The sequence below is a fragment of the Numida meleagris genome, unplaced genomic scaffold, assembly GCF_002078875.1.
Source record: "Numida meleagris isolate 19003 breed g44 Domestic line unplaced genomic scaffold, NumMel1.0 unplaced_Scaffold193, whole genome shotgun sequence".
Lineage (NCBI taxonomy): Eukaryota > Metazoa > Chordata > Aves > Galliformes > Numididae > Numida > Numida meleagris.
Genome location: NW_018363728.1, coordinates 430,450 through 445,188, shown reverse-complemented (window position 1 = coordinate 445,188; position 14,739 = coordinate 430,450). Strand labels below are relative to the sequence as shown.

The window sequence follows — 14,739 nt, the reverse complement described above, 5'->3', positions numbered from 1 at the left end:
AAAAAAAAAAAAAACTACAAGTTATAAGAATTATTTCAGCGCACTGGAATTTTAAAATCTCATTATTTCCTTGCATTACCTCATTCTTGAACGCAGGTTTTCAAATAGTTCTTGCACACCAACATTGTGCAAGAATTCTGTGAAGAAAAATCTTTGAGCCAGGCAAAGTAAAATAAGGATGTGGAAGATAAATCACACAGCTTAGGTGTTACTAAGGTTCTAAGCCTTAACACATCCCTACACATCGATTGGGTGGCCAGTGTGGCTGTCTTCAGTGTGCAAGGCAGTGTGTTCCCCTGCTTTCCTGAAATAAAAGCCTTTCTACTTTCTGTACTATGAATGCTTGAAGAGAAGTATAATGCCCAACTGAGAGACCAGTAATGTCTCATAAAGTGCAGATGATACAGATAATCCTAGAATCAGTATATACTTTATTTAGATGTGTGGCATTTCTGGATTAAGTAGCTACTATCCCTATAATATGCATGATTGTCCCTCATAAATATGAATGTCTCTCATAAATGTGAATAATATTGAAATATAATATACTGAAATATGAATTAATAAGTTAATGCGTAAAAACAGTAAATTCTCATTTCTGTTAAACTTTCTGGAAGCTTGCCATTGACATTTACTGGGACCCAAAGCTAATGAAAAGAACATTTACAGAATGCAAACAGAATTTTTTTTTATTGTTTTTAGGAATTCTTATCAGAAAGCGAGAATGGACAACATAAATTAAACTTGGTAGCATCCAAAGGAGAACTGCTGTGCTCTATTTTGCCAAAGGAGAAGGCTAAAGTTATCTCAGACAAATGCGCTGTGGCTAAGGAAGACTGGAGAAATTTTATCAGCATGCTCCATCAGAAGGAATCTGCATTGGAGGTATTGAACAGTCATAGTGAGGAAATATAGAATCTAAATTTCCTCTTTGCTTTTTGTTTCAAACCACACATACTTAACAGATATCCTTACAGATTTCTCACATTAGCAGTAGGTGTTTATGACGCGACACAATTAATAAGTAGTTACTTTCAAGAAGTCCCATTTTTCCATTTTGCATTTTACTCATGTTTACTTATAACCTTCTCACATGAACCTACTTTAAGTGGGGTGTTTCATGTGGAAGGGTGTTATTCAGAGTAACTTAAAGCAGCAAAGACAGCAGTGGCTGAAATTACTGTAAACCTTAGAAAAATACTGGATTACTAGAATAAAATAAAATACATTTTCTTTTAAAAAACTGTTATAACCCTGAGTTCTGACACCAATGCTGACTGAAGCTCCAGTACAGTGAGTAAACATTGTCACTTTTACTGCAGACTGATGAAATGTAAATGATTTGAGCAGAAAGAAACCCCAGTGCCCTTCTCTGTTCAGAATTCACAATTCGGCCAGCACATATTCATTTGATATGAGGAACAGAGCCAGCATCATTTTATTTTGGACAGCTAGTGGTAGTATTTGTGGTAGTATTTGGCTGCAATAGTGTATTTATTATGTGTACTTGATCTGTGGGTTGTGCATTACAATTATATTCAGTGTAGTGGAATTGTTCATAAATTTGTGCATGCATTACATGCGTTCTCAGAACTTAAAGATCCAGATGAAGGACTTTGAAGCAACTGCTGAGCCTCTGACGGAATGGCTGAGCACAACAGAAAAGATGGTACAAGGGAGTAGCAGTCGCCTCCATGACCTTCCTTCCAAGAGGAGAGAACAGCAAAAGTTGCAGGTGATTTAACTTTTCAAACAGAGCCAGCCTTTCATCTCCCATTCTGCTGGCATCATTGACAGTTCACAACAGCTTGATCATTCTGTCATCCCTCCCTCTAAATATGATAAGAACTGTTTTCAAGAACTGCTTTTGATGGGCCTGTTCCAACAGTGTTTGCATCTTCAAATTTCTTAGGACACACTGCTTTATTGCTATGAATGTGTGGTGTGCTTTTCTCAGTACACTTGCTGTTTGTCATTTCTATTTTTCTATTTTTCATGTGCAATCCAAACTTCTCTTTTGTCTGCTTTCTTGCACTCACTCGTAATATTAACGTGCCTATGCTTTACAGTCTGTCCTTGAGGAAATAAGCTGCCACGAGCATCAGCTCAACAGGCTAAAAGAGAAAGCTCAGCAGCTGTTGGAAGAGCAAGCTGTCAGCAAAAGCTTTATGCGCAGAGTGTCTCAATTGTCTTCACAGTACCTTACTCTAAGCAATCTGACAAAGGTAAAGCATTCAGTGTATGTGCTTTTAAGCTGTTCCTTTAATGTGTGTGGGGAAAGATTGAAATGTGAAACGCTAAAGTTGTCTTGCTTCTCTGCTCTGTGGTACGTCTGAGCTATGATCTTTTGTGCTGGCTTTAAAGAGTGAGAAATAAAGGCCTATATATATTTCCGTGGGCTGTCAATAAAATGGAATTGTGATTTTTTTTTTTCAAAAAATGTAATTAAAAAACACCATCCTGGTTGTCAACAGTTTTCTCCTAGTTCAAAGCAATGTGGTGATGATGATTTTCATTTTTTTCAATAACTAAAGCCATTTTAGTCTTGCAGTAAGGGGCACTTGGAAAAGTGTTTCTTATACTTCAGAGGAGTTGTAGGTTTGTTCGTTTTTTCGTTTGTTTTTTTTTTAATAGGAAATACAGAATATGGAAGTGTTACTAAATGACATCCTTTAAAGATGACTAACTGTTTGCATTGTATTTTTCTTTAAAACTTAGAGTTTGGCCTTCAACATTATTTTAAAATTATTACCCATGAGACTGCTTTTGAAGGTTCGGTAAGAAACACGGGTCATACTCTAAAGCGTAAGGCTAGGAACTGTTAGTTTAACCTAACTGTTTTGCTGAGTTGTACTCAGCAAGACACTTCAGCATTAAATATTCTTACTATCTCTATTATTTTATCAGGTTAGAAGGACTTCGTATAAGAACTGTCATTTTTCATATAGTGCCAGTCATGAAGAAGACACTGAATTAGGCTTGTTGTTACTACAGTAATAAGCGCTATGGGATAACAATTCAATTAACAAAGTATTTGTTTGAGTAATTGCAGAATTCTTGTTGTTTTTAAATTTGTCTTTTCACTGGAACTAAAATTATAAAGCATCCCTAGAGCTGTGTGACTTACTGAAAGTGTGAAAGGGAAAGATGCATGTGTTGCTGACATTGGTTAATGTGGATAGAACTTGTAGGAAATGTGAAGATGTAGTCTGAGGCAGAAGATACCTGTGGTCCAATCAGTGAGGGAAACCCCAGAGTTCCTTAGATAGCCATGGATGTTTGAGACAAATCCCTCTCTGTAACTTTCTTAGCCTGTTTCAATAACATCAATAGGTTGGACCTATTCTTCTGGTTTTGGGAACCAGTAGGAGTTACTGAGAAAAAAAAAGTCTTGTTATTCCAATATCAATAACGTAATATTGCTGCAGTGGTGTAGGTTCACATGCTTAAATCTGTCTTGTGCATGGAAAGATTTCACAAATTATCTTCAGATAAAATACTGAAGCATTATTAGTTAGATGTGATATAACAGGTGTTAAAGAGGGAAAACAAAAAACTCTCATCTAGGTTGGATGAGAGGAGACGAAGAAATAAAACTTCATATTTAGAAAACAAAAGAGGATACTTCTTAAGTTTTCATTTCACTGTTATGATTGGACAACATCTGTATGTGTGCAGAATTAATGCAATGCTCAAATGAGTGTCCTTGTAATTATCGGTGTACAAACAAGTGCTGTGTACAGTTTACGAAACTAGTTCTAAAGCTTTTAAATAGGTATGGGGAAATAAAAATTCCTTTGAGCACCTACTGATTCTAATTGCTGTATGAATTGTAGGAGAAGGTTTCCAAAATGGATAGGGTCGTAGCTGAGCACCAGCAGTTCTCTCACGGTTTTAAGGACCTCCAAGACTGGGTGGCTGATGCAGTTCACATGCTGGAGTCCTACTGTCATCCTACCGCTGACAAAAATGTTTTGGACAGTCGGATGTTAAAACTGGAGGTATGTAAACAGATGTAGCATCTGTTGATATCACTGTTCAGAAGATAATATAGGTCAGTGCTCAGAAAACAATGCTTTGATGTCCATATTTCGACCATGGCTCTAAATTTGAGACAAGCCCTCCAAAGTGTAGGTATGTCACAAAAAGGTGGTTGTTCATTGTTTTGGGTTCATGCTTTCAGACTTTTCATGATTTTACATAGTGTTAGAAGCTCTTAGTTTGCAACTGCACAGCTGATATTGCTGAGCTTCTATGTTGTTATAACATTTGTTCTGTGGGCAGATCCCAGTATTGTAGAACAATACTTTGGTTCCATTGAAGAGTTTTTTCATCACATCCTTCTTTTTTTTTTTCTTCCTGAGAAAATACTGCATTTTCCAATCTAAATGACATTCTTTTCAGAATGTCTCTACTATACTTTGTCTGATACACTGGAAGGACCTGTATGGATTTCATATTTAGTTAACATATTCATGACCACTTAATGAATAAAAAATAGAACAAAATCTACTCACTTTTTAGGGACTGCTAACAGTGAAACAAGAAAAGGAAATCCAAATGAAAATAATTCTGACAAGAGGAGAATCTGTTCTGCAAAATACTTCTCTGGAGGGAGTACCAGTGATTGAACAGCAGTTACATACCCTGAAGGACAACTGGGCATCTCTTCTGTCTGCGTGTATCCGGTGCAAGAGGTAAAAAGGGTGTGAGGTGCATAGTGATGCGCTGTCAAATGTTTTTAAAAGTTCATACACAGTTTTATTATTTCAGGAGTGAAATTAATGAAAATGACTGCATGTGCCTAACATTGCAAGTCTGGAAGCATTAAATGACCTATTACAATTAAATAGAAAAATGAGAGACAAGTGTGGAGCTAATCTTCATTAACACTGGCAGTATTCTTTTAAAAGTGGATTCTGTGTTCATAAACAGTCTGTAAATTTTATTTTGAGTTGCACAAATTGCATTAAATTCTTCTTAATATTAACAATAATGGTTGTTCTGTCAACATACCATCTGGTTTCCCACTTGTTAAATTTCATAGGAGATACTTTAATTACAATGTCCAATAACAATGCTTAAAGCAGTAATGCTTAAAGTGATAACGAAATTCAGAAAAATTAATGCAGACTTCTATGGTGGAGCATGACTAGTTGGAAATATTTCAATTTAAAGCAATCTAACTAATTAAACATTAGATTTAAACAGCAGCAGCAGATTTCTGATTTTAGGTTTTATGCTTCCTATTCCATTTTATTTACTAAACGTATCGTATTATCAGCTAGCTACATCACTTAATGGATCTTCTTAATATTCCATATTTGAAAATTTCAGTTCTGTTTAATATCCAATCAGTGCTCCTAGTTAAATCCTGTAGGATTTTAATGTTTGTGTCTCTGTTTAGCTTGTGATACATGTCTAATGGTCTAGAATAACTACATATAACAATACCTCACTCCTTAACTAGCATGAGAACATTCACTGTCACAAAAAATGTGTATTTTTAAATTACAGTCAACTGGAAGGAGCTCTCTCCAAATGGACAAGTTACCAGGATGATGTTCGCCAATTTGCCAGCTGGATGGATAAAGTAGAAGCAAGCATGAATTCTTCTGAAAGGCAATGTGCTGAACTGAGGGAAAAAACAGCTGCCCTCAGCAAAGCAAAGGTGTGTTTGCTTTACAATAAACCAGCAACAAACACATGCCAGCAACAAAAAAAGACTAACTGCAAGATTAATCTGTAGTTCATTTTAATGCTGCTCATTCATAAATGCATCGTTCTCTTTTGATTTTGCAGCTACTCGGTGAAGAAGTGTTGAGTCACAGCAGTCTGTTGGAGACAATTGAAGAAAAAGGCAGTGGAATGGCTGAGCATTATGTCACTCAGCTTGAACTCCAGGAGCTTCAGGAGCGGTATAAGTTGCTCAAAGACAGAACAAGGGTACAGTTTTTCCAGTTTTTTCTTTATATCACTTCTTTTTTTTTTTTACATTTTCTTTTGTGTTTTTTTTCTTGTCAACTAGGAAGCAGAGAGAGTTTTTTAATTGATCACTTTTTTTTTTACAGTTAAATTAAGAGTAAGAGCTTGGAGGAAGCTGTAACTTAATGTATGTGACCCCTTAGTGTTTGTACCACTGAGCTTTGGATCTTTCCAGAAAGATTCTGAAGATCTGAATCTCAAAAATTTAAGTGAATAGTTTGAGGAATTCTCTGTCAAAAGTCTAATTGACTTAATTTCAATATGATTTTACTCATTGTGACTGAAAAGTTGGAAGCATATCTGAACACCTGTGGTTTGTGTAAATGTAAGTTTTGCAATAAATGTTGCTAGACAATCAAGTAAACAAAAATTTTTGATGATTCAAGAATCTTACTGCTGAACACAAACATTATTACCAAGTAAACTGACTGTAATGTCAAAGGACTCAACAGGAGTTGGACTTGATCCTTGTGGGTCTTTTCCAACCTGGAAAAGACTAGAGAACAGGCAGACAAAAACAGAGATTTATCTGTTTATTTATTTAAGATATCAGAAAAGAATTCTAAGCTCTTGTTGGCAATTAGCATAAAAATTAAGCAGCCATTTTATTTTTATTCACTGAGGCATTATTTAATAGTGATCACATATTGCACCTCAGAAGTCACAAGCTTAGATAAAGAATCTTTAAAAATAAGTATGTACATCCTCACATTTGAGCTCTTTTTCCTTGTAATTGATCAAACCTCCTCAGAATCCAGACACACTTGAATTTTAGGAAAACTCAGCATCAGATACAAACTATTCACCTTGATGTCATTATTGGATTTACGTTTTCTTGGTTTGATGATACACTAAGATATATATCTGTAAATGTTTTTTACAAACAGGAGGCAGTAAAAAAAGCCGAAGAACTGCTTAACTTACATCAGGTGTATCAAAGAAATCTGAAGGCATTTGAAACATGGCTGGAGAAGGAACAGGAAAAACTTAGCTCCTTATCACATCTTGAAGGTGATGCCCAGAAACAGGAGGCAACGCTCCGAGACCTACAGGTACAGTGCGTGTAACACTGTAACTAAAAAAATAACAGAATAATATTAACCTGAACAAAAATTGCTTATCTTTTTTTTTCTTTACTTGAGAGCAGCTTGAGAACACATTACATCTAAGCAGTTTTTTGCTTAGAAGTGGATCCAGTAAAGTCAGTGCAAGCAGTGAGGCTCATTTCCAGAAAGTATCAGGCTTTGAATGAATTCTTCAGTCATGTTAATGCTTTTTTGCAAGTACTGAATTTATTTTAGATGTTCATCTGCACTGAGGATACTACCTTTTCTTTTCCCTCTGTTTCATAGTGTATCAAAAGTATTCTTTTCATTGAGTTTTCATCTTTTGTTGTTTATCGTCCAATGTTATAAGCAATACTTACTTGCCTACTCCAGGCAGTTCCAGTCATCTAGACTGCCTCACATGGTGTCAGCGGTTTACAGGATGGTTTGGCCTGGTTCCGTAACTAATGGAGTGGGGGGGGGCATGAATCCACACCCCAGGAAAGGGGAAAAAGGGGGAAAGGGTAGGGAGATGGGCCTAAAAACAGAACAGCAACAACGATCTGAAGAGGAAGGTTAATTTACTAAATATGATATCGGAATGCAAGATGACACAATATAATACAATATAATTGGAATTGAAGCTAATAAATAAAATGAGAGAGAGAGAGAGAGAGAGAGTGTCCAAAAACCAGAGGCCTTACTCTAATGCTGAAAGTGAGACAGCTGGGGCACACACACTGCAGAGACGAGCAGAAAGGAAGAATTACTGAATTAGGAAAAGGTCTGCACTTTAGCTTAGTATCTTGAACACACATAGAAATAAATAGGCATGCTAATTTTGAAAGAATGAAACCTCACCTTGTTCCTTGCTTCTATAAATATTTAATTTCAGAGTTAATCTTACAGTGTCTTTACGACAACTGGAAAGTTTTGAATTTAAGTTTATGATGGCTGGATTGCAGGCTGTTGTGACAACTCAGGCAGCTACTGTTTCAGAACTCATAAAGAGGTTAGGAGGGGAAGGAGTTTAATGCATAAGCTGTCAATAATTTTCTACGATTCATTTATCACTAATAACAATACTGGGTTTGCTTTGTAAGTGAGCATGCCATCATAGTGTTCTTAGTGTAATGTGTCTTCAACCGTGGAGACCTAAAAGTAAAGACTGTTAACTTGAGGTAACTGTTTTTGTCTGAAGTAGAACCAGGACTTCATGTGCAACATGTAATAAAAATTGTTAATGTAAGTATGTATCCATAACTCTGCCTTCACAGGAGCTGCAGATCCGCTGTGCAGAGGGACAAGCATTACTGAATGCTGCTGTCCATGCCAGAGAGGAGGTGATTCCTTGGGGCATGCCACAGATAGAAGACAGAGCCTTGGAATCCATACGGCAGGACTGGCAAGTTTATCAGCACAATCTTTCTGAGGCGAGAAGCCAATTAAATGCTACTGTGAGCAGACTGAGGTTAATGGAGAAAAAATTTCAGAAGGTTAATGACTGGATAACAGAACTGGAGGAGAAAGTTGCTGTCAGGACTGGTAGGCAGTCTGGTAGAGCAACAAAAGAGATACAGCTTCAACAAATGAAGGTAAAGAATATAGTTAAGGAATTCCTTAAACAAGATACCATGAGAGTTTTCTACATCAGTACTTAGTGTGAAAATTTCAGAAAACATTGCAATAAATTCTGAGTGCATTCCCCCATTCTACTAATAAAAGTATGGCTGTACCAATGTTGAAATCTCATAAAGACATCTGGAATTAATATGCTCTGTGAAATGTAAAGACATTACTGAGAACAAATATTGGTCCTGAAGTGAGAAAGAGTGAATACAATAACAAAAGTAAAATGTAATGAACTATGTTGTGAAGTCTCTGCTGTATTCATGTAGTAGTTCTCCTTAGTCACTACAAGAAGACGTTCTGAATAAACACAGGAAGTAGATTTGTAAAGACTTAAGGTTCTGTTTACAGTCTCTTTTAAAACATGGACAACAGAAAAACTCTGTAGGAAGTCCAGCCTGCATTTCTATTATTATTCAGAAAAAAATACTAAATGTACTGTAATAAAATGCAGTCCATAAAGTATCATAAAAACATCCGGTATATTCATTCAGTTAACTTTCATCAGATTCTGTTTAGTTTTACTATTGCAACTCCATGTTTATAACCATATATTTTTTTTCCTTTCAGTGATTTCCTAACTTAGTTGCAACTAAATTCCTGTTGTGTTTAAGTCATTTGAATTAGTCATATAAACTGGATAATGTCTTTTGTCATAGAAATGGCATGAAGAAATTACAATATACAAAGATGATTTGGAGGAAGTTGGGATATTAGCTCAACAAATACTAGAGGAGGGTCTCACAACCAGTGGAATGGGAAGCCAGGCTACACAGCTTACATCTCGATATCAAACTCTTCTTCTTCGTGTCCTGGTGAGTTATGAAAATTAATTCATTATTTCATCGTAAATTGTCAGCTAAGAAGCAAATATAGATAAAATTTCTCAATTAGACTTTATCAAAGTTTATTTATTACTGTAGACTACATAATACAATGTTGTCATGGGTTGAGGGTCTTTTGTCTGCGACAGGGGAGCTAGGCCTTCCCCACCCCTTCACTGCAAGAAGCCAACAGAGAAGTGAGGATTTGCTCGATTGAGATAAAGAGAAACTATTTTACTAAAAAAAAAATGTAAAGGAATGTGATATAATACAATCTAAAAGGAATCAAGAGTAATGAATCAGACAAATGGGAAAGAGAGAATATCTCCAAAGTGCACTGAAAGTTCGGGCGGAGCAGAAAAAGGGGTGCCCTCACATCACTATGTCACTTCTTCCTGGAAACCACTTGGGAAGAGACGGAGCACTCTGGGAACTTTAGTAATACTGGGAACTGTACTTCCTTAGCAACCATCCTGACTCCATCAGTTCATTGCATGATGTCATGATATGGTATACCTGAGGAAAACCATGACAAATGTTCACATATTTATCTATGTGTTTATATAAATACATATACCCACACATAAAAATATATGTATACGCATATACATATATACACACACAAGCAGGCACACATACGTGTAGACTTCATTGGACTAGATGTGTTAGAGAATAATATTAAAACCCTTTCAAATATTTTCAGATTTGATCACATATGATTACTACTCTTTTTTGATAGGAGAGAAATTCAGAATTCAGGAGATTTGCATGCTGAATTGTGATTGGGAAATTTTTTTCAGGTTATCATTGAAAGACATAGGTATGGGGAAATTCGAATTGGTAAGGTAAAATGTTTAGTAAGATGCTGTAAGATATTACATAATCAAAAGCCAAAACACAAGTTGCAAAACAAAAGTACATTTTCAGTTGTTTAGGATTAACCCAGTTTTAGTATTAACAATTGTGGTATATACACTCTGAGAGGACTTCAGTGACAATTATCCATTAAGGACTCAAAACCTATATGTTTAATCTTAGTATAGCAGGTTTTATTAATAAATGGCATTTTATTGCTATCTCTAGCCAAGATCAATGATAAATATCAAGGTGATTCTTGTTTCTTCCTCTAACCTTTATATTCGTTTTGAAGGAACAAACAAAGTTTTTGGAAGAAGAGATACGCAGTATGGAGGAGTCAGAATTGGCTTTTAGTGCTTACAAAAATTGGTATGGAGCTACTAACAAAGACTTCAGAAATGTGATCGCCAAGTTTGATGTGTTGGATAAAACAGCAATGGAGAAAAAAGTGCAGAAACTAGAGGTACAGCTTTGTTGGACACAGTTATTTTTTGTCTTCAGTTTCTGTTCACCAGAAAATGCCTGTGTTTTAACACGTATCTTAACAGCTGCTCAAAATTCTAACTTCACCCTACCCAGAGAAATAAAAAGGATAATGATCATCCAATATAAAGCTTTGTGTTCTCATATCATATGTATATTACATCACAGTTTGGTTGTTGAGGTTATAGATAGTCTTAAGTAATATAATACTGTCTTTCTGTAAGGCATGTTTCTGTATATTTTGTTTCAGTTTAAAGCTTCAAATACATTTCCCTCTGAACTCATCCTGTCATGTAAATTTTTAACCAGTACTTACCATGGCAAGAAAGACTTCCTCTTTCTCATCATTGAAATAACTCTGCTGTAAAACTTGTTTCATCTCAGAGTTGTAAATGAGTTCTTCTTATTTCCTGTAGCTTAAACATAATGTACTAAGAGAAAACTTTAATCCGTTTCAGAATTTGAGTATGAACCATCTCCTTATAGATCTAAGTTTCTTTGTTTATCTTCACGTGCCCAGTGAAGAGTAGAAACTTTTTTTTCTGCTTCCTTCTAGTTTATCACACTTTAACACCAGGTAATTTTGTAATGAAAAGACCGTTTGATTTCACTAGCAATTCCTTGTGTCCTTAAAAAACAACAACACCAACAAGAAACACAAACAACTGTTATCACAGAATCACAGAATCACAGAATTAGCCAGGTTGGAAAAGACCTACAAGATCACCTAGTCCAGCCATCCACCTACCACCAACATAACCCCACTAAACCAGGTCTCTCAACGCTATATCTAAACGTTTCTTGAACACCTCCAGGGACGGTGACTCAACCACCTCCCTGGGCAGCCTGTTCCAGCGTCTGACCACTCTTTCAGAAAAGTAGTATTTCCTAATGTCCAGCCTAAATCTCCCCTGGCGCAACTTGAAGCCATTCCCCCTCGTCCTGTCACTAGTTATAAGAGAGAAGAGGCTGACCCCCAGCTCACTACAACCTCCCTTCAGGTAGTTATAGAGAGCGATGAGGTCTCCCCTGAGCCTCCTCTTCTCCAGACTGAACAATCCCAGCTCCCTCAGCCGCTCCTCATAAGGCCTGTGCTCCAGACCCCTCACCAGCTTTGTCGCCCTCCTCTGAACACGCTCCAGGGCCTCAATGTCTTTTTTGCAGTGAGGGGCCCAAAACTGGACACAGTACTCGAGGTGGGGCCTCACTAGGGCTGAGTACAGAGGGAGAATGACTTCCCTACTCCTACTGGCAACACTATTTCTGATACAAGCCAGGATGCCATTGGCCTTCTTGGCCACCTGGGCACACTGCTGGCTCATGCTCAGCCGAGCGTCGACTAATACCCCTAGGTCCGTTTCCTCCATACAACTTTCCAGCCACTCTGCCCCAAGCCTGTAGCGTTGCCTGGGGTTGTTGCGGCCAAAGTGCAGGACCCAGCACTTGGTCTTGTTGAACCTCAACAATCCTCTCACTGATAATAGGATTGCAAGGAATAAAAGGGAAAAGAGCTTGCGTAAATTTTCTCTGAACTAATTTTCTTCACAGCTGCTGTTGAGTGATATGGACATAGGCCACAGTTTACTGAAATCTGCCCGTGAGAAGGGGGAGAGAGCTATAAAGTTCATGGAAGAAAATGATGTTGACTGCTTGAAAAAGGAAATTGGAGATCATGTGGAACAGCTTGAAGATTTAGCTGGCTCAATCAGGAAAGAGCACGTGACTTCAGAGAAGTGCCTTCAGCTGGCAAAGGAGTTCTCAGACAAGTACAGGGCACAGAGCCAGTGGCTCACAGAGTACCAAGCCATGTTACATACTCCAGTGGAGCCAAAGTGTGAACTCTATGAGAAAAAGGCCCAGTTGTCCAAATACAAGGTAAAAAGTGACTTTTAGTCAATAAAAGTCAAAAGTACAATAGTATTGTACTATTTAATGAATTTTGACCTAGAGACTTACAATAAATCTTCCAATGCAAATGTCTGTTCAAGTTTCCTCAATAGATATATACCTCTGATCTGGATCTCTAACAGCAGTATCAGTGTGAAAACATGCATGATTTCATGCCTTAACCAGAATGAGTACATAGATTTACAATGACTGTGTTTTAATAAGGCTTCCATATTTGAAAATTCTATTCTTATCTACACATATTATGAATTCCACTAATATCAACAGAGTTAACTGCCTCTTAAGCAAGGATGAAAATTAATTGGTCTTTCTACTCTGCAGATATTGCTTCTGTCTGCGTTAGTTTAATCAGCTTTTTGGTTAAAGTTGGTGGTCCCAGCTCAACTGACATCCAGGACAGTCAGCTTCTATGGCCTTCTCTGTTTTTAGTTAGCATTTTAATGAAGCTTCTTTCCCTCCCCAGAAAATAATTGACAAAATAAGGGTTGCCTCTCTTGATAATGCTTTTGTGAAATACTCCAGGATTCCAGGTGTTTCATTATATATATATACTAGGTCTGGCTGGGATGAAGCTAACTTTCCCCACATTAGTTTTTACAGCTCTGTGCTTACTATTTGTAGCTAAAACTATGTTGATAACAGCACTGATGTTTTTGCTGTTGCTGAGCAGTACTCGCACAGCAGCAAGGCTTTTTCTTTCTTGTTTGCTACATGTTTGAGGAGCTGGTATCTCACTGTTATTTGATAGATGCTGCCATGTGCCATACTGTCTGACCCAGGGATAGAACAATGGCATAACAGGAACTCAACCTGGATACACCTGAGATTACAGCTTTATGCACTCATCTGTGCATGTGATTATTATCTCTTTATGGGCAGGGATTTAGCAATATCTTATTGCCCACTTATTTGCAGAATTTGTTCCCCAGAGCAAGTTTTATCTCTAACACTTATCTTTTCACACGTATTAGCTCACTGTCCTTTATCAACCTCAGATTCTCAGCCATGCTTCTAGGCACTCTCAGGGGGAGAAATTGCTCTTAGATGGCTGCAAAGCTGTTGTCTGAGGGCAAGGCTGAAAAACGTAGTCCAGTAGTCATGGCAAAGCTTAGCTTATCTGGAAAGGATGGTGTATAACATGATAGAATGCTATGCTTCAGATCAAAGTTAATGAATGAAATAGATCTTCAGTGCTCAATACATATTTTACTATTCTTGTTTGTACCATAGTCCATACAGCAAATCATTTTGTCCCATGAGCCTTCAATAAAATCAGTGATTGAAAAGGGAGAAGCACTTTTTGATCTGGTGAATGATGCGACTCTAAAGAGCAACGTTCAAGACCTTCAGAGCAATTACCAGGAACTCTGCAGTGCAACAAAGGTAAAAAGTCAGGGAAAAAAAATGAAGTTTCTTCCAAATTGCTCCATTTCTCCCCTCTTTAAGAAGTTAACTATTTATTTCATAGTGTTTTGTCACACCCTGGACACAGAGCCCCTTAGATTTCTTTACCTGTTTGTCTCTTGTTTCCGCTAAACCTCATACAAACTTCATTTAATCTAGTTTTCATTAATAAATGGAAGTCACCAGAGGAAATGAACTGCAAGACAGATGCAATTTAATTCAGCAAGGGCAATATAAATTAACATTGATTCAAGAGTCCCCGTTTAGTATAGCGTTTTGAAAGATCTAACACTTCTAAATACCTCCTGCAGTATGACTATGGCTGAAGCTTTTAATAGGTTATACTCCTAGCAAAGATACACTCTGCAAACCATGTTAGTACTTATGCTTGACCTAAGTCCCTTTAATTACCAATCCAGTAGCAGATTATTTTTTTCACAGCTGATTTTTAATTTACAGAGTTCCTCTGATTTATACCACAAAATTTCTATCTGTTGCATTAGACATAATTTTGATGAGTTGAATGCAGAGAAGTGTATAAAAATATTTCTTAAAAATAAAAATATGCTTAAAACCACATTTTATCTCAATGTATTTATTCT

At 36.9% G+C, this 14,739-nt stretch overlaps 1 protein-coding gene across 12 annotated transcripts in view; it reads left to right on the top strand.

Annotated features, from left to right (window-relative positions):
• SYNE1 (spectrin repeat containing nuclear envelope protein 1) overlaps positions 1-14,739 on the top strand; it is a 286,948-nt gene that overhangs the window by 142,366 nt on the left and 129,843 nt on the right. For 11 of the 12 annotated variants that reach the window (XR_002433840.1, XR_002433841.1, XM_021382266.1 and 8 more), the window contains 13 exons: positions 703-885; positions 1,592-1,735; positions 2,070-2,225; positions 3,837-4,001; positions 4,525-4,697; positions 5,518-5,671; positions 5,803-5,946; positions 6,873-7,037; positions 8,309-8,626; positions 9,320-9,475; positions 10,635-10,805; positions 12,374-12,700; positions 13,964-14,116. Coding sequence is in view for 10 of the 12 variants with exons in the window: in XM_021382266.1 (XP_021237941.1) it covers positions 703-885; positions 1,592-1,735; positions 2,070-2,225; positions 3,837-4,001; positions 4,525-4,697; positions 5,518-5,671; positions 5,803-5,946; positions 6,873-7,037; positions 8,309-8,626; positions 9,320-9,475; positions 10,635-10,805; positions 12,374-12,700; positions 13,964-14,116 (2,409 nt within the window). In the remaining 2 variants the exon portion in view is untranslated. The remainder of the gene's footprint in view (positions 1-702; positions 886-1,591; positions 1,736-2,069; positions 2,226-3,836; positions 4,002-4,524; positions 4,698-5,517; positions 5,672-5,802; positions 5,947-6,872; positions 7,038-8,308; positions 8,627-9,319; positions 9,476-10,634; positions 10,806-12,373; positions 12,701-13,963; positions 14,117-14,739) is intronic. The other variant, XM_021382260.1, reaches the window with a different exon arrangement.